The sequence below is a fragment of the Nansenia antarctica genome, assembly GCF_963989245.1.
Source record: "Nansenia antarctica genome assembly, chromosome: 1".
Lineage (NCBI taxonomy): Eukaryota > Metazoa > Chordata > Actinopteri > Argentiniformes > Microstomatidae > Nansenia > Nansenia antarctica.
Genome location: NC_137674.1, coordinates 2,963,327 through 2,987,793, shown reverse-complemented (window position 1 = coordinate 2,987,793; position 24,467 = coordinate 2,963,327). Strand labels below are relative to the sequence as shown.

The following is a 24,467-nucleotide window of genomic DNA, read 5'->3' as shown; positions in this document are numbered from 1 at the left end:
GCATTGTCATCAATGCACTTGGATCCAGCCCATGGCTGCATACTTGGCTTCGAGGCCACTGGCACAACAAGAGCAGACAGGATAACTAGGCAGACACTGGATCCCAAAGCCTGCTGCTAACAGACCAATCAGCACCACAAAGACAAGCCAGCGGAGATAACCACTCCTCTGCCATCTGGAACTGTCAAACTGTAACACAGATACAGAGAGCAGCCTGCAAAGCAGACAGAATTCACCCAGAGATTCCACCAGCCCCAGACCGAGTTCATCCAGATTCCATCAGTCCAGACAGAATTCACTGAGAGATTCCATCAGTCCAGACAGAATTCACACAGGCAGAATTCACTGAGAGATCCCATCAGTCCAGACAGAATTCACACAGGCAGAATTCACTGAGAGATCCCATCAGTCCAGACAGAATTCACTGAGAGATTCCATCAGTCCAGACAGAATTCACCCAGATTCCAGCCAAGTTTCACAAAACATTTCTCAAAAATGATTTCAGACACAGAGGAGGGCATAAGAGTCACAGCTAGCTAGGGTCACACATCACCAAATAGATAATATACTCAGCTTTCACAGCTCACTGCTTCTCATATTCAAATATCACCATTCTCCCATCAATCAAATTAATTTAGTAACTGCTATATTCCAAAGTGTGACGTCAATTGATTGCTATCTTTTTTTTATTGCAATACGTTCACTACCAGGCAACGCTCTTATAAAAGAAAACCATGTATTCCTCTACTATTTATGGCCATTACATATTTTATTTTTATTCATTGAAATGGGAAAATAAGGTGGCACAAATAGGAGCTAAAAGGTCCTCAGGTGAAATAAAAAAACAAATATTATGTTCAAGACAAGTCAAGACTAAAAACCCATCTTTTTAATATTACCTTTAAATAACTAAATGAGTATATAATGATTAAAGCACTTTGAGCTGCAACGTTTGCAGGAATGAATGAATGAATGAATGAATGAAAGCTTTATTTCGAACATGTGAAAAAAGAAATAGTTATAACAACAAAAAACAAAAACAAAACAAGAAAACAAACAAGAAAACAAAAACAAAAACAAGAAAAAACAAAACAAAACCAAAAAAACACTCTTTACTTAACATGTCCGAAAAGGAAAAGTGCTATACAAATAAAGGTGATTATTAAACAGCAACGCAAACATGGCTTGGTGTTTAATGCAGAGGGTTACTATGTGGCCATGGTTCTCCTTCCTTACCGTGAGAGCGGAGAACTTCTGAGCGCGTCCGGCGCAGAGGAGGCAGAGATGGACCAGGACCAGGACCGAGACGCGCATCGCGATGGTGATGCCGGTGGTTCACCCAGGAGAAGTTACGCACGAAGTCCAACAGTCCAAGTGTACAGACAGCCTACAAGTCTGGTGCTTTACCGAAGCCAACTTGTATCTTCTTGAGTATCCCAAAATATTGTCTTCAAAAAGTGTGTGGCTGCAATTCAATTCCCAACATGCTCATCTCATTAAAAAAAAGTTGCTGTGCAGATTTATTTGATCACACGTCTCTTTTTTTGCTTTGCCAATTCCGTTATGTCCACCAACCTTCAACAGAAATTCCTTATTTCTCACAACCTTCAACAGAAACTCCTCATGTCTCACCGTGTAATATAGCCTCCCCCCTGCGTCCTGACCTTTCCCTCCCTCAGTGTCTCTTTCTCTCTCACCCACTTCTTCTCTTCTCCACACCCCTCCCTCTCCTCGTATGGACTAGATCCCTTATCGGATGCAGGCGGTTCCTTGCCGGTAGGTAGGTAGGTAGGTATAGCCCACCTTTAAAAAGAAATCTCTCAGCTGCTGGCAAACACCACGGGTATTCTTTTCTTTTCTTTCCCCCCTCTTTTTTCTTCTTTTTTTTGTTTTGTTTTCATAAACCACAACAGGTCATCCTTCTCTGCTTTGAGCTCTGCTGGATTATGAGACTCGTTCTGCAATAGAGACCAGAGGACCTGCAGCCTAACATGCGGAGTAGGGATTGCACGTGCAGCGCCACACACACACACACACACACACACACACACACACACACACACACACAGGCACACAGGCACACAGACACACATACGCACGCACACGCACGCACGCACGCACACGCACACACACGCGTGTGCGCGCACACACACACATACACGCACAAAGACACGCACACACGCACGCACGCACAAAGACACACACACACACACACACACACACACACACACACACACACACACACACACACCACTCTGATGACTTTTCAGAAGTCGCACTATAGGTAGAAAAGCGATTTAAATAATTGCAATTTACATAATTGCAGATTTTGCATTTGACCATTGTGAGCCTGTGGTCTGAGTAGGCGACATCTCAGAGGAACACTGTCCGTCATGATTGATATGATTTCTACCCAGTCAGCTGGACGGTCTCACGGCGGTCTCACGGCGGTGTCTGGCAGGCTGCACATCTCACTAGTTTGCCATAAGCTTGAGGGTGCGTCACATATCATACGGTGCAGAGTAGGCATGTAAACCATGTTATTAATACGCCAAATAAAATGTGGGATTGCCTGACTTGCTATTTCAAGGCCTAATTCTGGCCGTACTGAATATATATATATAATGTGAATTCTTGTGACATTTTTGCCTGTAAGCTCCACACAAATGATTGATCACTCTTCTGTATGATGTTATTGACGTGCAGTCAGAAATGTTTCAATCACGGACCTAGTAAGAAGGAAGTATGCCATCTAGTGGCTCAAGATGTCATTACACCCAAGGTAAAGATGATTTATCAAGATTGCTTAGGCCCTACGACTACAAAGCAAAGGATAGTTAATGGTTTAGCCCACCGTTTATAAAAGTAAGTGAATATTAGGCTACAGTATGTTAATACATAGGCAAACTCACAGACGTTATCGAGTCAAAGTAACAACAAACAAATGAAACAAGCAAGTCTTGAATCAGACTTCAAATTGTAGTCAGTCTGTTGAATCAACATAACCACCTTTCAAATGAAACAAACAACAATAAAATTATAGAGGTTTGTACCATTTATTAAGCAGCATATATTCATTTAAGCATACCAAAATATTGTGACATGTTGATATGTTTTTGACAGCCCTTTATGTAATCGAAACCAGGACAGTGACCATCAAAATTAGGCTTAAGTATTTGGCCTATACTTGCTGCAGCAAATTAAATCAAAACTTTGTGGGCCGCAGGTAATAAAGGCCGCTCGACGTTCCCTGCATCATCTCACCACGTGAGGCAAAAAGAAAGGAGAGGTAATGGGGAGAGGACAGGGAGAGAGAAAGCATTTGCGAGACAAGGATGCTTGGAGACCCTCAGATGGATTGATTGATTGATTGAAAACTTTATTAGAAGATTTGCAGAAGTAGGTACATGAATGTACATATTACATACAAGGTCAACTAACAGGATAAAAACCCAAGAAAGCCACTGGCTTATTTCAATTGGGGTCCTTGATTCTCAATTCATCGTTACATGTAAGACAGACAGAAAAACTAGTACTATCTACAAGATAATACAGACAAATAACTATTACTATCTACAAGATAAACATACATCCATCATGGGAAGAACAATACAACAAAACATAAGGTATGTACAGCGGGTAGGACAGGTGGGGACATACACCACAGGTGGGGGCGGGGGACAAAACACAAAGTATGTACAGTGGGTAGTTCAGGTCTTTTAATCTGATTTTTGTTTTAGAGGGTCCAGTTACGGATTGCAGCCTCCTGTAAATGTTTTTTGAGAGTGGTTTTGAAGGTGGGCAGTGTTTTACACTCCTTTAAGATTATAGGAAGGGCGTTCCACATCTTTACTGCATAGTTTGTAAACGAGTTTAAACCCTTGTTTGTGGTGCAACGCGGTTGAACGTGGTTCGTGGAGCTTCCTCTGGTGTTGTAAGTGTGGACGTTGTTCACTTTTTGGAAGTATGTTGACAGGTACTTGGGTGTCTTTGTGGTGTAGCGTATCTTGAAGACTAGGCCCAGTGCAAGCTGCTGCACTCTGTCAACTACTCGTAGCCAATCAAGGCTCAAGTGGAGTGGACGGACATTGAGGAGAATGTAGATCAGGGGCCGTATTACAGAAACGTCCTATAAACGTCCTAAGTTAAGATAGGATAAGAAAGTATAAGATAGGATTTATTTGTCTCAATTTGGTATTATAGAAGCAAATCCTAACTAACTATAGGCATCCTATCTTATTTACTTCATCCCATCTTATCTCATCCTAAATATTAAATCCAATGTCGGTTATCAACGTTTATGTCTGTTACCTAGCAACCAATGGTACTTCCATCTCGCGCAGCTCCTTTGTAAGTATTGGTGTAACGTCCCTATATTGTAAACAATAATATCTTATCTTATCTTATCTTATAATTATCTTAGAATGGGTCAGAAACAATGACGGGCAATAAACTTCAATACATTATTATTATTAATAATAATATTATTCAAACTTCCTAAACATTTTGATACATATTATGTCTGTGTACATTAATAACTGTAGGCTAGTCGTCATTGCAAGTTAGAAAATGGGTTTGAAATGGAAACTGCCGCTCCTCCTTGAACAAGCAGCGCTTACTCCACCACCTGGGTGTGATGTCTGACAGTTAGGACAGCCTAACGGTTATCCTAAAGTTAGGTGACTTTATTTAAGATTTTCTGAAGTTAGGAAGCTTGTGTAATACACTTTTCCAAGTTAGTTAGTTTTCAAGTTAGGATAGGAACATTGACTTAGGAACTGTGATCTGTAATGGCTTTTCGGTCCTAATCCTAATTACCATGGTAACCAAACATGTTAAGATAGGATATGCAATTCAGGACGTTTCTGTAATACGGCCCCTGGTTTAGTTAGAAGGCATCCCATACAGAAATCAGTTGGCCCCATTTGAAAAAGTCCTCTGTGTGAAAGGGTTATAGCCTACTGTATACTGCCAGGGCCCTGTCACACTGCCACATGCTCCTGGAACAAACTCCCTGAAGAAATCAAACAGGCCCTACACATATTTAAACCTAAGCTAAAAACCTATAATGTTTTGCAGCAGTTATGATTAAAAACAGACACTTTCCATCAATGTCAAAATATATTTGCTTTTATCCATTGTCATTTTTATTTTCTTACTATGCTCCTCACTGTATTTTACATAATGTATGTAAAGCACTTTGAATTGCCCCTGTTGTATGCAATGTGCTATACAAATAAACTTGCCTGGCCTAAAGCAATTTAAGCCTGTGAAGAGGGCAATGGATTGTAGTAGCAGCAAAGATCAGTTTTAGCAAGCTGAATAATTGTTTGCATTATTCCACGTGTGTTTTGTAGTGTTGTAACCGGCTAGAATGTAGGAATGAATGTGGGAGCAGCAGTCGCTCATATGAGTACTTTAATAACACCATACTAATATGAGTACTTTAATAACACCATTCTAATATGAGCACTTTAATAACACCATACTAATATGAGTACTTTAATAACACCATACTAATATGAGTACTTTAATAACACCATACTAATATGAGTACTTTAATAACACCATACTTATATGAGTACTTAAATAACACCATACTAATATGAGTACTTTAATAACACCATACTAATATGAGTACTTTAATAACACCATACTAATATGAGTACTTTAATAACACCATACTAATATGAGTACTTTAATAACACCATTAATATGAGTACTTTAATAACACCATTAATATGAGTACTTTAATAACACCATACTAATATGAGTACTTTAATAACACCATACTAATATGAGTACTTTAATAACACCATACTATTATGAGTACTTTAATAACACCATTAATATGAGTACTTTAATAACACCATACTATTATGAGTACTTTAATAACACCATTAATATGAGTACTTTAATAACACCATTCTAATATGAGTACTTTAATAACACCATTCTAATATGAGTACTTTAATAACACCATACTATTATGAGTACTTTAATAACACCATTAATATGAGTACTTTCATAACACCATTCTAATATGAGTACTTTAATAACACCATTAATATGAGTACTTTAATAACACCATACTAATATGAGTACTTTAATAACACCATTCTAATATGAGTACTTTAATAACACCATACTAATATGAGTACTTTAATAACACCATACTAATATGAGTACTTTAATAACACCATACTAATATGAGTACTTTAATAACACCATTAATATGAGTACTTTAATAAAACCATACTAATATGAGTACTTTAATAACACCATACTAATATGAGTACTTTAATAACACCATACTAATATGAGTACTTTAATAACACCATACTAATATGAGTACTTTAATAACACCATACTAATATGAGTACTTTAATAACACCATACTAATATGAGTACTTTAATAACACCATACTAATATGAGTACTTTAATAACACCATACTAATATGAGTACTTTAATAACACCATTAATATGAGTACTTTAATAACACCATACTAATATGAGTACTTTAATAACACCATTAATATGAGTACTTTAATAACACCATTAATATGAGTACTTTAATAACACCATACTAATATGAGTACTTTAATAACACGATTCTAATATGAGTACTTTAATAACACCATACTAATATGAGTACTTTAATAACACCATACTAATATGAGTACTTTAATAACACCATACTAATATGAGTACTTTAATAACACCATTGAAATACTTTAATAACATAATTAGTGCTTCACTTATATCCTTGACTGGAGCCTCTAGTGGAAACAGTAGGCAGTGCATCATTGCAGTATCCTAGTATGTAATAGCAGGGGTAATACAGAACACAACATGTTTCATCACTATAAAACAGAACGCATTAGTCTTAATTAGTGGACTTAGTGCATCAGCAACAATCATTTCTATTAAATCTAAACCACGTTTGGCTGAAGGCTGCAGCTGGACCCTTCTAACGCAGATTCGCCACAATCCCACAATGCCACACAGACAGGCACGGCACCGATGTCAACTTCCGTTTCCTTTCCTTCCCTCTCCTCCTCTGTGTTGCGTGCTTCACCACCCAGGCAGCTGAACCAGACGGACTGTCTTCTGTATAGATATATAACCATTACTATATTCTGACACCATGAATCAAACCGAAGGAGGAGGAGAAACTGAGGAGGTTCGTTATGTGTAATAATCTAGTTTAGCATTCGTCTTATTTGAGCGCATTGCTCGTTACTAGAGCTGCTAATAATGCTACTAGCCGGCCAGCGGCTAGCTGGAGATGGAGGGGGGCCTCGGTGCCTCGGTTGTCCATCTCGGGAAGTAGCGATTAACAACAAAAAAGCAAAGGGTGGCTACTTTGAGGAATCTAAAATATAAGACTACTTTGAGGAATCTAAAATATAAGACATATTTACAGTTATTTCACACTTTATTGTTAAATACATAATTCCTATGTGTTCATTCATAGTTTTGATGCCTTCAGTGAGAATCTACAATGTACCAAATAGTCATGAAAATAAAGGAAACGCATTGAATGAGAAGGTGTGTCCAAACGTTTGGCCTGTACTGATATAACCATGTGAAAGGAGCTGGACAACATAAGTAAGAAGTGGGAAGATGTTTTGCTAGTTCTCCTTTAACATCACGTGTGTTCTGTCTCTCTACAGTATGACCCGTACTCCTACTCCAATGAGACCAACTACGATCTGCATACTGGTGAGTGTGGGATTCTGTGTATGGTAGTGAATAAATCAACAACACTCAAATGGTACTATCGACTATACTAAACATATACAATAACAGTGTATTTATGTCATCTATGGCAATGACACCCCCCTTCTCCTTATAGAGCTGATTACACACACGTCATGTCAGCTGATGTTTCTAATACAGATCTCCGATATCTAATCACTGTCACCATGGCAAAGCGTAATTCTGGTCAATATTCTACAGACTGACTCACTGCTCTTTTTTTTAATCTCCACGCAGGTGACCCTAAAGCAGACCTGGCCTATGAGCGTCAGTATGAGCAACAGACATACTCTGTCATTCCCGAGGTGATCAAGAACTTCCTGCAGTACTTCCACAAAACCACCTCGGACCTCATCGACCAGAAGGTGTACGAGCTGCAGGCGAACCGCGTGTCCAGTGAGAGCATCGAGCAGAAGATCTACGAGATCCAGGATGTGTATGAGAACAGGTACGCCCCCCCCCCCCTACCTAAAAGATGAAAGACCAGCGTTGCGTTGGGCTGCTTTGTGGGAAAGGTTACAGAGATGGAACAGAACATCCATGATGATATCATCTCACCTGTCTGTTCTCCTCTTATCTTCAGCTGGAACAAGCTGACCGACCGCTTTTTTAAAACCTCTCCTTGGCCAGAGGCAGAGGCCATTGCCTCCCTCGTTGGCAACGGTGAGTCTGCAGGCAACGGTGAGCATTGATCCTGAGCTCTGTGAGCTCTAATGATTCATTTATCTTGATTTCACTTGTTTGTTATTTCTCCATCGTTTTCTCATGGTTTACAGTTATTGTTTGACATCGAATTGCAGGTAAAGGTTTAGAAACTTGGCTGTATGACTAGTCCTGTTTAATTGTTCCCGACTCTAGATGCCGTGTTCCTGATCATGTACAAGGAGCTGTACTACAGACACATCTACGCCAAAGTCAGCGTGAGTGGCCTTCCCGAGCCCAGAGTTTTCCTGTATTATCCCTCTTTTCTCACAGATCTGCAGGATTGGAACGTAGATCCTTTTTTTGTCTAGTGATTTTCACTGAATGTAATTTTCTTCTTTGACTATCAGGGTGGACCAACTCTCGATCAGAGATTTGAGTCATATTACAATTACTGCAACCTATTTAACTACATTCTAAGTAAGTATGCTGTATCTATCCACATATACAGGTGTATTGCATTAACAATATAAACCGTTTTGTTCAATAATGCACTTTAAAACATTTCTGAAAAGAAACACTAGGAGTCTCCTTCAGGTCCTCTAAGTCGTGTTTGTTTGTTTTGTGAACAGATGCAGATGGGCCCGCCCCTTTGGAGCTGCCCAACCAGTGGCTCTGGGACATCATCGATGAGTTCATCTATCAGGTAAAACAACCGTTAGCCATCTTCAAATCTGCAGTTTTATTCTGAACATTTCCATATCGTTAGCCTCATATTTTGGCCAAATTGAGGTCTGCCTAACTCTACTCCTAACAGCAGATTCACTGTGCATTATTGCATATGCCAGAATGCTTGGTACATTCCAACATTCCACAAGTGAAGCATGACGTAGGCAATAGGGATGGACGGTTTTTCGGTTAAACCGAAAACCGGGGTTTATAAAAATAGAAACGGTTTTTTATCAAAACCGTCTGAAACCGTTTTTTTTTTTTTTTTTTTTTGGAAGAATAAAATAGAATAAGAATAAAACTGGAACATGTCACATGTTTGTCGTGTGTGAAAATAACAATGATATAGTCTGAATCTGCCGCGCAATGAGTGAGAGGTTTGGTCAGTTGTGAAGAATAACTGAGGATTAATATCTAATTGGGATTATATTTAAGGGTAACGAATCACTCTATGGGAAAGATAGTTGCCTTCAGTTATTGGTAGATAGGAAAGGTTTTTTACAATTACTCGCTTACATTTAATAAGATCATTTTCGCTGCTCTCTGTAAAGCGCATTGGGTCACTTTTGTGAGAAATGCGCTATAGAAATAAAATGTGATTTGATTTGATATCAATCAATCAATCAAACTTTATTTATGTTCTATAGCACAAATCATGCATTGAATGTAACTCCAAGTGCAGTATTTACTAAACCACAATATAATAAAACAAGAGCTATACGGATCAAGAGTGTTTGTGCACAGCGCCACTGTGTGTGAAGGCGCTACTGAAAGTGATGACAGAACGCATGTCTCAGAAGATACGCGGTCACTTAGTGACGCAAAGGTAGTTCTGTATTTATCTCTATCTGTATTAGTACATTTATTTTGAAAGCTCTATTTTGACAGCTCTACCATGGGCACTTTTATTTTGATGGGGCATTCTTTGTTGATTGACTTACGACAGTTCAGGACGAGTCAGTCTCGCGCATGTGGTTTTTATGAAAAGCTTTAAGTATGTTCACTGCATAATTCTAAGTCTAATATTTCAGTGATTATTGAGCAGTATTCAAATATTTAAATACATTGAGCAGCAGCTGAAACTTTGTCTAAGAACCAAGATATTGAGAAAGCAGTTCATTCAATGAAGACGCTGTTCCAAGAGATGATCTTCCGTGCAGGCGTGCACCATGGATCAGCGGAGCTGGTGTGTTAAGTGTTCATGTGTTTTCATGTATGGTGTAGCTTACAAAAGTCTGCCTTTCCACTTATATTTGTGAAACTAAGTAGCCTAAATGTGTTGCGACTGTGCTTACGGTGTTTTAATGGTGTTCAACATGAGTGTATTGTAGCAGTAGGGCTCAATTATTTGAAATTGGCGCTCTTTTTAAAAAAAAAAAATGTGCACTTTTTTTTTTTTTTTTTTTTTTTTTACTGTATTTTTCGGTTAACCGGAAAACCGCGGTTTTACTCTCTGACGGTTTTTCGGTTTCAATAATTGGAAACCGTCCATCCCTAGTAGGCAATTATGCTATGAGGCTTAACGATATGAAAGTATTTGCAGTGGTGTTTATGCCTCACTATCCCATAGTAACGGCTCCCCCTCTGTCCCCCCCCCCAGTTCCAGTCCTTCAGCCAGTACCGCTGTAAGACGGCCAAGAAGTCAGAGGAGGAGATTGAGTTCCTGAGGAACAACCCTAAGATCTGGAACGTCCACAGTGTTCTGAACGTGCTCCACTCTCTGGTGGACAAGAGCAACATCAACCGGCAACTGGAGGTGTACACCAGCGGAGGTAAAGAGGGAGGGGGGAGAGTAGTAGGGAGTGGGGGTAGTGATGGTCTAGTGGATAGTGAGTTGGACTTGTGATCGGAAGGTTGTGAGTTCAAATCCCGCCTGAAACCACACCACTACCAGTGTGACCTTGAGTAAGGCACTTAGCCCTCAGTTACTCCAGGGGGAATAAAGGGACCGAGTCATTTGATTGGACAAAGAGGCAGTCCCGTGGACGCTCCGGCGCTCTCAGGGCTAATTGTTTACGAACGCGGCCATAATACGGCGCGTGTTGTCTTGCAGGGGACCCAGAGAGCGTGGCTGGCGAGTACGGCCGTCACTCCCTGTACAAGATGCTGGGCTACTTCAGTCTGGTGGGTCTGCTGAGGCTGCACTCTCTGCTGGGGGATTATTACCAGGCCATCAAGGTGCTGGAGAACATCGAGCTCAACAAGAAGGTACGTTGGCCACTCTGCAATAGGGTTGGCCGGTTTCCAGTTTTTGTTACCGTTAAACCACGGTTTACAGTTTAAACGCGGGATTCAAAATTACAGGGTCCTCTAGTGGGACACAGCACAGTGCAGCTAGATTGGCCTTTGCCAGAGAACACCAGAATTAATGGCAGGTTTGCCATTGGCGCCCCGTTCTCTTCACAGAAGAGCACATGTGATAGATGTGAAAGAGTTAGTGGCGAACGTTATGCTGCCTGCAACATCATCCAGCATGACCGGTTTGGCGTGTCAGTGATGGTCTGGGGAGGCATATCCTTGAAGTGTTCCCTTAATTTCTTTGAGCAGTGCAGTATTTTTTTACCTTTGTATCTTCAACCACACAGACAGTGGTGCTGGACAAACACTCTACAAACACTTTGTTATGTGCATCATATAATTTCCGGTTTTATGACGGTATTAAAAAAAAAACGTTGCTATTTTTGAAAACCGTGCTTTACGGTTTAACCGTAAGACCGCCCAATCCTACTCTACAATATCATTGTCAGAATATATGCAGTATAGTTGTGAAGAACTGTTTGTCCTCCTTGTGTATTATCATACACTTTCCCTATCTCTGTTGACATCCTCTATCTCAGGGGTGCCCACACTTTTTTGAACCAAGATCTACTTTTCAAGTAGCCAGTCTGCCAAGATCTACCAGTCTAGTTTCAACATCGCAAACGTACACGCACGCACGTACTACACACACACACACACACACACACACACACACACACACACACACACACACACACACACACACACACTTCCCAGCCTGCATAGTAAACTCACAATACACTCTCTCTCTGTCACACAGCCACACAGAAGACCATCACAAACCCTCCCTCTTTGCTATTCTCACTCACACACACAGACACACACACACACATTCACACACACACAAACACACACACACACACACACACACACACACACACACACATTTGCCAGTCTGCATAGGGAGCCATAGCACAAACCCTCCCTCTCTCTCCCCCCCCCCCCCCTCTCTCTCTCTCTCTCTTACACACACACACACACACACACACACACCTCAATTTCTCTCACTCACACACTGACAGCCAGTCTGCAGTACCATAGCCAACTACTGATCCAACAAACAGAAAAGTAAACCAGATACAAAACAGGTAATTCCCTAGTTTGAAAGGAGGAAATAAATGCATTTATCTACCTTGGTGGGAGACCTGGCACTGGGAGGAGGCAGCTAGTTTCTAGTAGTCAGGGCTGTAGGAGCTGGTTGCAAGGTGTAGGCAGGCTGCAAGGTGTAGGCAGCCACTGTGGATCTGTCATCGAAAAGGCAATCTGCAGCCTCGAGAAACGCCTTTTTTTTTGTTTTGTTTTTTTGTTTTTGTTCAATGCCATGCGATCTACCCATACTACCTTTGCGATCGTCGACGTATTGGGCACCCCTGCTCTATCTCTACTGATAATCAGTGTCTTGCTCCTACTTTGACTATTTCCTCCCTCTTATTTGTGCCTGTCATCTCCTCCACCCCGTCATCTCCTGTAGAGCATGTACTCTCGTGTACCGGAGTGCCAGATCACCACATACTACTACGTTGGCTTTGCCTATCTGATGATGAGACGGTACCAGGACGCCATCCGTGTCTTTGCCAACATCCTCCTCTACATCCAGAGAACCAGGAACATGTTCCAGAGATCCACCTACAAATACGAGATGGTCAGTATGAAACGCTTAGATTCTGGCAATCTTTGATGAGCAATTGAGTCTCTTTTTCCCAGTCAAGAGCTTCTCCCTCTCCTCCCGTTCCTCCAGATCAACAAGCAGAACGAGCAGATGCACGGCCTGCTGGCCATCGCCCTGACCATGTACCCCATGCGCATCGACGAGAGCATCCACACCCAGCTGAGGGAGAAGTACGGAGACAAGATGCTGCGTATGCAGAAGGGGTAAGAGACACACCACCCCATGTACAACATGGCCAGTAGGTTTGGGGCAGTAGTGGGGTAGTAATATATTATATGGGACCTGACTAACACCTGTGTAAGAGACAGACCACTAGGGATGGAACCATGCACTCAACTCATGATACGATTTTCTCACTATTTCTTTTTTTAACAAAATGAGATTTCATTTGGACAAATTATGAATTTTATTCATTTCTCAGACAAAACGTGCAAAATACTGTATTTTCTGATTTATTACTTATTTGTACCTCTTCATAACCAATGAAATAAGTTATTATACTACTGTTATTACACTCAAACAAACCACTTGGGTGGACAAAACACTATAAAGGTGGTGATATGTGGTTCTAGCCCGGCCTCTCTCACTGCAACGTCCATATTCCTCGTGTTGTCCGAAACAAACATCGCAATTATTATTAAAAAAAATTCATTTCACTGATTAAAAAAAATAACATGTAAACTGTCCTTTCTTTCATTTTTTTTACGTTATATTTTTTTGTGTGCATTTGTATCATTTTTCTATGATCATTCTATAGTATAATATTTTATATTATTATCATTCTAAGGGGGAAAAAAAGAAAGTGAAAAAAAGAACTTGGTAGAAACCCACCATTCCATTCCATTTCCATTGGGCTTTCCCGTCAGTTTGAGGGGTGAACCACCGCGGTGGCACCCCGGGAAGTGATGCTTTGGACCGCAAACTCAATTAACAGGGATTTAAAACATGCGCGAAGTCCCGAAATTCGCTTCTCGCTGTGCCGATCGCGACAGGAGTGTCGTATCGACTCCATTCAAAGTGTATTATATTCCCCTTCCTCTCCCCTCTCCGGACACCTTTGAATTGTCTCCCTAACCCACGGTGAAGCGACGCTATTAAGCCGCAAAATGTCCGACCGGGCACCCTGTTTGTCAGTGAATAACACCCGTTAGGAAGGTGGTAGAAACCCAGTTCCATTTCCATTGACTCCCCTAGTGTATAGTATAATATGGTATATTATTATCATTCTAAGGAATCACATATTGGTATCGATAATTAACTGCATCGTGATGCATCGTTACATCCCTACAGACCACCACTGTATGGGAAGTCAGTAGGTTTGGGGCAGTAGTGAGGTAGTAATGTAAGGGACCTGACTAACACCTTATCTTTTCCTACTCAAGAGACATGCAGGTGTTTGAGGAGCAGTTCAGCTTCGCCTGCCCCAAGTTCCTGTCCCCCGTGGTGCCCAACTACGACAACGTCCACCCCAACTACCACAAAGAGCCCTTCCAGCAGCAGCTCAAGGTGTTCGCCGAGGAGGTGCAGCAGCAGTCGCAGCTCTCTACCATCCGCAGGTGAGGTGTTCAGTGAGCAGGGTTGATTGAAACGGAAAAGATCGAGTAGTAATAAAAAAAGAAACAGTAGTGCTGGGGACACATGGGAAGGGGTGGGGGTTAACTGGTGAAGGCAAGCTTGAGGTGGGTTTTGAGGGCCTGTTTAAATGTTCGCAGGTTGTTGGAGTAATTGGTTGCTACAGTGTCTTGTCACAACCATGTAGACTAGAGTGTGTGCTGATGTCTTCCCCTCTCTCTTTCTCAGTTTTCTGAAGTTGTACACCACCATGTAGGCTAGAGCAGCGTTTCTCAACCTTTTTTCAGTCACGGCACCCTTCAAAAGTCGATAAAATCTCAAGGCACCCCAGTCTAAAATATAGCTATTCAAAAACGACACTGCATCACCCAGACAGCCCCATACACACACACACACACACACACACACTCAGCGGCTATTGATACAAATAAAAGTTGTATTATTATTATTATTATTGAGAGAGAGAGGAGGGAGTGAAAAAGGCAAGTGTGCATCAAAGGCATCAGGCACGTAACCGTGCTGTATAAACATGACACAGTGACCGAACAAGCAGGAATTTATGGAACTCATTCATTTTCATATTCCCACATTTGATTGGAAACACCTATCCAGTCCATTCAACGTAAACACCGGGGATGCAGAGTTATTAAGCCAGAAAATGCGTCTCTCTCTCCCGCTGCGCGCATCCTTGTCTGGATGTATTAAATTCATTGCATGAAAACGAAACCGTGCATTATTTCCCGAACTTTCCAACCCTGCTTAGCTTCCGAAGTCGGACGAGAGAATAATGTCACCGATCATCCATATAGAACAACCACCTCCACACGCTGCCGGCGAGCGAGACTGCCCTGCCCGATCGTACCCTTTTTCGGGAGCGGGGAACATAGGATAGGACCCTTTTGATTTGTCATTGATTTGCCTTCCAATTGTACAGTCAGACCTTTGCTGTCTCTTTTGCAGCTTGTGGGCCTAGCATGTTATTAACTATTGCTGTGCATGCTGGCAATATTACGGACTCGGCTATAGTGTGTGGCTTCTTCGCCTTAGCAATAATTTCGGCTATGAGGTAAGCTAGCCTCCAACGCTTTATCAGAAACTTTGGCGCACTTCATCATTACCTGTTCTGGACGGCTATGGTGACTTTTCATCCGAACAAAATATTCAGCATCCTTGCTAGCTTGTGATGGATGATCTGTTGTCAGTTTGTCATGTTCCATGATTCTGCTTGTTTGCTTGTTCATTGCTCTCGAAAATGTCTTTGCGCGGTAAATGAAAAAACAATGCAGGCTAATTGCAGACACACTGACCTTACGCTGAACCCGGTATTGACATTGTGACATGGGAAAGGGGCGCGCGAGACAGATTTTGATGATGTATTGCATTTATTTATTTATAGATTTATTCATTCATTCATATGAACGTCAGAATATAGAATTATTTGACGGCACCCCTGAAGACGCCAGGCGGCGCCCCAGTGTGCCGCGGCACCCCGGTTGAGAAACGCTGGGCTAGAGTGTGTGCTAATGTCTTCCTCTCTCTCTCTCTCTCTCTCTCTCTCTCTCTCTCTCTCTCTCTCTCTCAGTTTTCTGAAGTTGTACACCACCATGCCCGTGGCTAAGCTGGCAGGCTTCCTGGACATGACGGAGCAGGAGTTCCGTATCCAGCTGCTGGTCTTCAAACACAAGATGAAGAACCTGGTCTGGACCAGCGGCATCTCAGCCCTGGACGGAGAGTTCCAATCCGCCTCCGAGGTCGACTTCTACATCGACATGGTGTGTGTGTGTGTGTGTGTGTGTGTGTGTGTGTGTGTGTGTGTGTGTGTGAGCCATCTCACCTCTTATAACATGTTATTCTTTTTGTTAACACTAGAACAGCCATGTGAGTAAAAACAAATGTTATATCTTTGGACTCGATCAAATTTCAGGACTCTCCTTTCATGGCTTTTCCTAGATATGTGCGTTCTACCACCCAGTGTCCTTACATTTTCAAAATCACACCAGGATAAGCTAGTATGAAGCTATTTTGCTGTCCTGTCTAGGAGGCAGGCTAATTTACAAGACGGCCAACTAGTGGTCGTTGTGTGTAAGTAGCAGATTCCCGTTGTAAAGACTATGGTCATTTGACCCCCCGAGGCGGCTCTTATAGTAGGTAAAGGCACGGCTGTTCTAGTGTTAATGGTCCAGTATGTAGATTTTGGCCTTAAAAAAGACAGGAGAGCTTTGTTTGATGCACACATTTGACTCTTCGAATTGTCTGATTGTCATGTGTTTTCAAAGAGGGCATTAACGTGCAAAACTGTGTAATTTCCCTTGTTGAAACCTGCAGGAACCCATTTTGAATGATGTAGTAATATGCATCTCTGTTATGTTCCCTCCCCAGGACATGATCCACATTGCAGACACCAAGGTGGCCCGGCGTTACGGAGACTTCTTCATCCGACAGATCCACAAGTTTGAGGAGGTGAGTAGTTGTACATTATCCAGTAAATAACAATACCTGGCAAGCAACAGTCTTTCATAGTGTGCTCTTAGCTGACCTAGTATGGTGCTGCTGGACAGTTGCTTTTCAAATGTTAGAATGCCTCTCCTAATTAAAATTAAAATTAATTATTCCCCTATGAGGTTATGATTTCATATCTCGTGTATCAAATCCCTTGTGCAGCAGAAGTGTCAGGTTGTGTGTGTGTGTGTGTGTGTCGTCTCCCTGCAGCTGAACCGGACGCTGAAGAAGATGTCCACGACCGGATCCAGCAGCAGCACCGCAGCCAGCAGCACCAGCACTGCCACCACCGCAGCAGCAGCCACCCGCGCCACATGAGACGGCACTCCTTCTACATCTGGCTGTTACATCCACCCAGAAAAATCAATTGCTCATTTTCTATGTAGATTTGAAAACAATAAATGGTGAAGTGGTGTGGGAAATAAAAGCATGCTTGTGGTGTGTTTCTTTCCGTTCTCAGACAGCGAGGCAGTGAGTTAGATAAGAACCACTAGATGGCAGCATTTACCAAGCATGTACCGGTACTTGGCAACAGTTTTGACATCTATACTTATGCTTGTTGCTAGTAATTGATATTACTAAGTTGTTAAGTAGTAATATAAAATAAAATAGGGGGTAGTGGTGGTCTAAAATAAAATAAAATAGGGGGTAGTGGTGGTCTAGTTTATTTTAACTAGTGGTGGTTTATTTTATTTTAAAATAAAATAAAATAGGGGGTAGTGGTGGTCTAGTGGATAGTGAGTTGGACTTGGGATCGGAAGGTTGTGAGTTCAAATCCCGCCTGAAGCCACACCACTACTAGTGTGCCCTTGGGTAAGGCACTTAGCCCTCAGTTACTCCAGGGGGAATGTCCCTGTAATTCGTAATTGTAAGTCGCTTTGGATAAAAGCGTCTGCTAAATGGCAAAATTAAATTAAATTAAAATTAAATTAAGTATAAAAGTTGTCCCTCTCTATAGCTAGAGATGTTGTTTGGACATGTTGGTTCTATACTGCAGTAGCCTGGGTTTGATATCAAAAGATGAAAAATAATTAGAGGGTATTTCCTTATGTTTAAGAAGAGAAGATAATGGGAAACCTAGGATATAAAGGGAAACCTAATACTATTAGTAATAGTGCGGCAGATAAGCTCATATATGGAAGGTATTGTGCATTTTATGACTAAAGCATGAAACTTTCTACAGTGTTTCTATAGACTGTAAACTTCATTTTTAGACGTGGAACCACTTCAGATTTGACCTCTGGTGTCAGGTAGACCCTAGAATGATCATACAATGATAAAAAATGATTAGAAGTATACTATGTTCTTTTTTCATTTTTTTTCACTATTTTTTTTTAATCATTTTTATCATTCTATAGTATAATATGATATATTATTATCATTCTAAGGAAACTATACTATGTTCTTTTATTCACTAATTTGTTTTTATCATTCTATTATTATTCTATAGTATAATATGATATATTAAGAACATTCTTTTTTTCATTTCTTTTTCACTAATTTCTTTAAAAAAAATCATTTTTATCATTCTATGATATATTATATATTTTGTTTTTTGTTTTCACTTTATTATTATTTTCCTTAGAATGCTAATAATATATCATACTATATCATTCTCAGTCAGGGATTACTTCTTTTGTTGTTGTTGCTTTAATCCCTGTGTATGTACTTAGCCACTAAAGTCATTTCTCAAGAAGTCAAGTATTTGGACAAATAAACTTGGAAGTTAAAGTGGTCTAAATATAATATAATATTATATAATATAATTCTACCCAGTGTTGTACCCCCATGATGGCAGACAGGACTATCATTATTGGTTTTATCTTATGTTTTTAATATCCCTTTGTTTTTTAGTTTCTAGTATTACATAAAGATGTCTAATATCCTGCCTCAGCGTCTCCCTCCACCACACTCACCTGGCACAGAGGCCGTTGCATATTTCTTTTATTATCACAGATCATCCAACAACATTTCCCAACAAGTATCTCATGGCTGGTGACAATAAATGACTAAATTAAGCTCCACCCACTTTGACTTAAGCTCCTCCCACTTTGACTTAAGCTCCTCCCACTTTGATTTAAGCTCCGCCCACTTTGACTTAAGCTCCTCCCACTTTGATTTAAGCTCCGCCCACTTTGACTTAAGCTCCTCCCACTTTGACTTAAGCTCCGCCCACTTTGACTTAAGCTCCTCCCACTTTGACTTAAGCTCCTCCCACTTTGACTTAAGCTCCTCCCACTTTGACTTAAGCTCCGCCCACTTTGACTTAAGCTCCTCCCACTTTGACTTAAGCTCCTCCCACTTTGATTTAAGCTCCTCCCACTTTGATTTAAGCTCCGCCCACTTTGATTTAAGCTCCTCCCACTTAGACTTAAGCTCCGCCCACTTTGACTTAAGCTCCTCCCACTTTGATTTAAGCTCCTCCCACTTTGATTTAAGCTCCTCCCACTTTGATTTAAGCTCCTCCCACTTAGACTTAAGCTCCGCCCACTTTGACTTAAGCTCCTCCCACTTTGATGTAAGCTCCTCCCACTTTGACTTAAGCTCCTCCCACTTTGATTTAAGCTCCTCCCGCTTTGATTTAAGCTCCGCCCACTTTGATTTAAGCTCCGCCCACTTTGACTTAAGCTCATTACTTATAACTCCCCTCCTGAGTGAGCTAGAGGTCTGGTTTTCACATATGTGGAACATCTTGGTGAGACAAGTGTTTACTGAACGTTTCGGCTTGATCGGCCATTCGTAAGTGCAGAGAATTCATAACTCCCCTCCTAGCTGTGAGCTAGAGGTCTGGTTTTCACATATGTCGAACATCTCGGTGAGACAAGTGTTTACCCAGAGTTTCGGCTTGATCGGCCTTTCGTGGCCCAAACGGGGAGCTTTGACGTAAGTGCGAAATCCGTAATTAAAGGGGGCGCCACGGAGCGACCGTTTGAGCTAGCGCCTCGAAACTCGGGGCACGCGACTGGACCCCTGTGACGCTTCACGGTGCCGATTTTTGGGTGACTGGGACTTTCTGGCACCGATTTCTGTTTTTCATCCTAGGCTTTCATCCTAGGGTGCAACTGCGTACAGTCTAGGTAGGTCGTTTGTTGGCAAATGAAAGAAAATTGGAATTAATCAATTAAGCCACTCCCACTTTGACACAAGCTCCGCCCACTAAATGTCTAAGCCACTCCCACTCCCACTTAAGCTCCGCCCACTTTTACACAAGCTCCGCCCACTTTTGACACAAGCTCCGCCCACTAACTGTCTAAGCCACTCCCACTTTCACACAAGCTCCGCCCACTAACTGTCTAAGCCACTCCCACTAAGACTTAAGCTCCGCCCACTTTGACTTAAGCTCCTCCCACTTTGACTTAAGCTCCTCCCACTTTGATTTAAGCTCCTCCCACTTTGAATTAAGCTCCGCCCACTTTGACTTAAGCTCCGCCCACTTTGACTTAAGCTCCTCCCACTTTGATTTAAGCTCCTCCCACTTTGACTTAAGCTCCGCCCACTTTGACTTAAGCTCCTCCCACTTTGATTTAAGCACCGCCCACTTTCATTTAAGCTCCTCCCACTTTGATTTAAGCTCCTCCCACTTTGACTTAAGCTCCTCCCACTTTGATTTAAGCTCCTCCCACTTTGAATTAAGCTCCTCCCACTTTGATTTAAGCTCCGCCCACTTTGACTTAAGCTCCTCCCACTTTGATTTAAGCTCCTCCCACTTTGATTTAAGCTCCTCCCACTTTGATTTAAGCTCCGCCCACGTTGACTTAAGCTCCTCCCACTTTGATTTAAGCTCCTCCCACTTTGATTTAAACTCCTCCCACTTTGATTTAAGCTCCGCCCACTTTGACTTAAGCTCCTCCCACTTTGATTTAAGCTCCTCCCACTTAGACTTAAGCTCCTCCCACTTTGATTTAAGCTCCGCCCACTTTGACTTAAGCTCCGCCCACTTTGACTTAAGCTCCTCCCACTTTGATTCAAGCTCCTCCCACTTAGACTTAAGCTCCGCCCACTTTGACTTAAGCTCCTCCCACTTTGATTTAAGCTCCGCCCACTTTGACTTAAGCTCCTCCCACTTTGATTTAAGCTCCTCCCACTTTGACTTAAGCTCCGCCCACTTTGATTTAAGCTCCGCCCACTTTGACTTAAGCTCCTCCCACTTTGATTTAAGCTCCTCCCACTTTGACTTAAGCTCCTCCCACTTTATTTAAGCTCCTCCCACTTTGACTTAAGCTCCGCCCACTTTGATTTAAGCTCCGCCCACTTTGATTTAAGCTCCTCCCACTTTGACTTAAGCTCCTCCCACTTTGATTTAAGCTCCTCCCACTTTGATTTAAGCTCCTCCCACTTTGATTTAAGCTCCTCCCACTTTGATTTAAGCTCCTCCCACTTTGATTTAAGCTCCTCCCACTTTGACTTAAGCTCCTCCCACTTTGATTTAAGCTCCTCCCACTTTGATTTAAGCTCCTCCCACTTTGATTTAAGCTCCGCCCACTTTGACGTAAGCTCCTCCCACTTTGATTTAAGCTCCTCCCACTTTGACTTAAGCTCCTCCCACTTTGACTCAAGCTCCTCCCACTTTGATTTAAGCTCCGCCCACTTTGACGTAAGCTCCGCCCACTTTGATTTAAGCTCCTCCCACTTTGATTTAAGCTCCGCCCACTTTGACTTAAGCTCCCCCCACTTTGATTTAAGCTCCTCCCACTTTGACTTAAGCGCCGCCCACTTTGACTTAAGCTCCTCCCACTTTGATTTAAGCTCCTCCCACTTTGACTTAAGCTCCTCCCACTTTGATTTAAGCTCCTCCCACTTTGATTTAAGCTCCTCCCACTTTGACTTAAACTCCTCCCACTTTGACTTAAGCTCCGCCCACTTTGCCTTAAGCTCCGCCCACTTTAACCTAAGCTCCTCCCACTTTGACTTAAGCTCCTCCCACTTTGACTTAAGCTCCTCCCACTTTGACTTAAGCTCCACCCACTTTGACTTAAGCTCCTCCCACTTTGACTTAAGCTCCTCCCACTTTGATTTAAGCTCCGCCCACTTTGACTTAAGCTCCTCCCACTTTGATTTAAGCTCCGCCCACTTTGACTTAAGCTCCTCCCACTTTGACTTAAGCTCCGCCCACTTTGACTTAAGCTCCTCCCACTTTGACTTAAGCTCCTCCCACTTTGACTTAAGCTCCTCCCACTTTGACTTAAGCTCCTCCCACTTTGACTTAAGCTCCGCCCACTTTGACTTAAGCTCCTCCCACTTTGACTTAAACTCCTCCCACTTTGATTTAAGCTCCTCCCACTTTGATTTAAGCTCCGCCCACTTTGATTTAAGCTTCTCCCACTTTGACTTAAGCTCCTCCCACTTTGATTTAAGCTCCTCCCACTTCGATTTAAGCTCCGCCCACTTTGATTTAAGCTCCGCCCACTTTGATTTAAGCTCCTCCCACTTTGATTTAAGCTCCTCCCACTTTGATTTAAGCTCCGCCCACTTTGACTTAAGCTCCTCCCACTTTGATTTAAGCTCCTCCCACTTTGACTTAAGCTCCTCCCACTTTGATTTAAGCTCCTCCCACTTTGACTTAAGCTCCTCCCACTTTGATTTAAGCTCCTCCCACTTTGATTTAAGCTCCTCCCACTTTGATTTAAGCTCCGCCCACTTTTACACAAGCTCCTCCCACTTTGACTTAAGCTCCTCCCACTTTGATTTAAGCTCCGCCCACTTAGACACAAGCTCCGCCCACTTTTACACAAGCTCCGCCCACTTAGACACAAGCTCCGCCCACTTTGACACAAGCTCCGCCCACTTTGGAGGCACATATACCTGAGTATGCCCAGGAGTTTTTTTTTTTTTCCCCTACTATCTTCACCCTAAGCTCTGTTTTCACACGTGCACCCACTGTGCACGGGAAAATCTGCACTTTTTATAGTTTGATTAGGAATACTTCATTTTTTTTTCACGTTTGACTTTTTTTTTTCCCCCCATTGACTTTTATGATCGTGACATCACGCTGATTCAGAAAAGGTATATCGTTAGCATCGACATGGTTAGCATGTGGCTATTTGCAGGAAACGAGTTAACGGAGCGACCGTTTGAGCTAGCGCCTCGAAACTCGGGCCACGTGACCGGACCCCTGTGACGCTTCATCGTGGAGATTTTTGGGTGCCTGGGACTTTTTATTCTTCTTCTCCTTCTTCTTCAAGTCCCAGGGCATAGAGAGAGTGAGCTGCACAAGGTCGTAGAGGGCTGGGGTTAGGCTTCAAATGACCGTGTAGACCTAAGGAACAGAAATATGAAAACCACGTGTTTCTACCACATTCATAGCCAGAGTTATACGTCCCGTAGTGTAATCCGGGGTTAGCATGTGGCTAACAGTGCAGAAAGCTCAATAACATCACGTCCCGGGGACGTAGAGGGCTGGGGTTAGGCTTCAAATGACCGTGTAGACCTAAGGAACTTAAATATGAAAACCACGTGTTTCTACCACATTCATAGCCAGCGTTATACGTCCCGTAGTGTGACCCCTCCCGGGGTTAATAACGTATGGTTCCCCGCGGGTTAGGAGAACAATTCCAACACCCCCGGATAGACCAGAGGACAGGGAATCTAAAACCATTTGAATGGTGTCTCTACGACCTTCCTATCACCCCCCATCATCATCATCATTAAATAACAATACCTGGCTAGCAACAGTCTTTCATAGTGTGCTCTTAGCTGGCCTAGTATGGTGCTGCTGGACATTGTGGCAGTTGCTTTTCAAAGGTTAGAATGCCTCCCCTATGAGGTTATGATTTCATATCTAGTGTATCAAATCCCTTGTGCAGCAGAAGTGTCAGGTTGTGTGTGTGTGTGTGTGTCGTCTCCCTGCAGCTGAACCGGACGCTGAAGAAGATGTCCACGACCGGATCCAGCAGCAGCACCGCAGCAGCCAGCAGCACCAGCACTGCCACCACCGCAGCAGCAGCCACCCGCGCCACATGAGACAGCACTCCTTCTACATCTGGCTGTTACATCCACCCAGAAAAATCAATTGCTCATTTTCTATGTAGATTTGAAAACAATAAATGGTGAAGTGGTGTGGGGAAAAAAAGCATGCTTGTGGTGTGTTTCTTTTCTTTCTCAGACAGCGAGGCAGTGAGTTAGATAAGAACCACTAGATGGCAGCATTTTACCAAGCATGTACCGGTACGTGGCAACAGTTTTGACATCTATGCTTGGAATGGAATGGAATGTTGGTTGCTAAGTAATTGATTTTAAGTTGTTAAGTATAAAAGTTGTCCCTCTCTATAGCTAGAGACGTTGTTTGGACATGTTGG

The 24,467-nt window shown here is 42.3% G+C and overlaps 2 protein-coding genes across 5 annotated transcripts in view; one reads left to right on the top strand and one right to left on the bottom strand.

Annotated features, from left to right (window-relative positions):
* smoc2 (SPARC related modular calcium binding 2) overlaps nucleotides 1-1,596 on the bottom strand; it is a 28,815-nt gene extending 27,219 nt beyond the window's left edge. Inside the window, exon 1 of the mRNA XM_080538405.1 lies at nucleotides 1,237-1,596. Within this exon, the coding sequence (XP_080394531.1) occupies nucleotides 1,237-1,314 (78 nt within the window). The 5' untranslated portion in view covers nucleotides 1,315-1,596. The remainder of the gene's footprint in view (nucleotides 1-1,236) is intronic.
* A 5,460-nt stretch (nucleotides 1,597-7,056) lies between these two features.
* Nucleotides 7,057-24,206, top strand: eif3s6ip (eukaryotic translation initiation factor 3, subunit 6 interacting protein). Of its 4 annotated transcripts, none has more exons than XM_080550574.1 (15): nucleotides 7,057-7,185; nucleotides 7,679-7,727; nucleotides 8,001-8,211; nucleotides 8,347-8,426; nucleotides 8,622-8,683; nucleotides 8,816-8,885; nucleotides 9,038-9,111; nucleotides 10,735-10,906; nucleotides 11,188-11,342; nucleotides 12,904-13,074; nucleotides 13,171-13,304; nucleotides 14,484-14,657; nucleotides 16,256-16,445; nucleotides 17,053-17,133; nucleotides 24,022-24,206. In XM_080550574.1, the coding sequence occupies exons 1-15, from the start codon at nucleotides 7,150-7,152 to the stop codon at nucleotides 24,130-24,132; spliced, it is 1,770 nt and encodes a 589-aa protein (XP_080406700.1). In that variant the 5' UTR covers nucleotides 7,057-7,149; the 3' UTR covers nucleotides 24,133-24,206. The 4 variants fall into 4 exon arrangements, with proteins under 4 accessions (XP_080406700.1, XP_080406698.1, XP_080406701.1 ...); XM_080550572.1 differs by having other exon boundaries at nucleotides 8,347-8,444; nucleotides 24,022-24,205; XM_080550575.1 differs by lacking the exon at nucleotides 24,022-24,206 and adding an exon at nucleotides 17,383-17,587.
* Nucleotides 24,207-24,467: the final 261 nt, after the last annotated feature.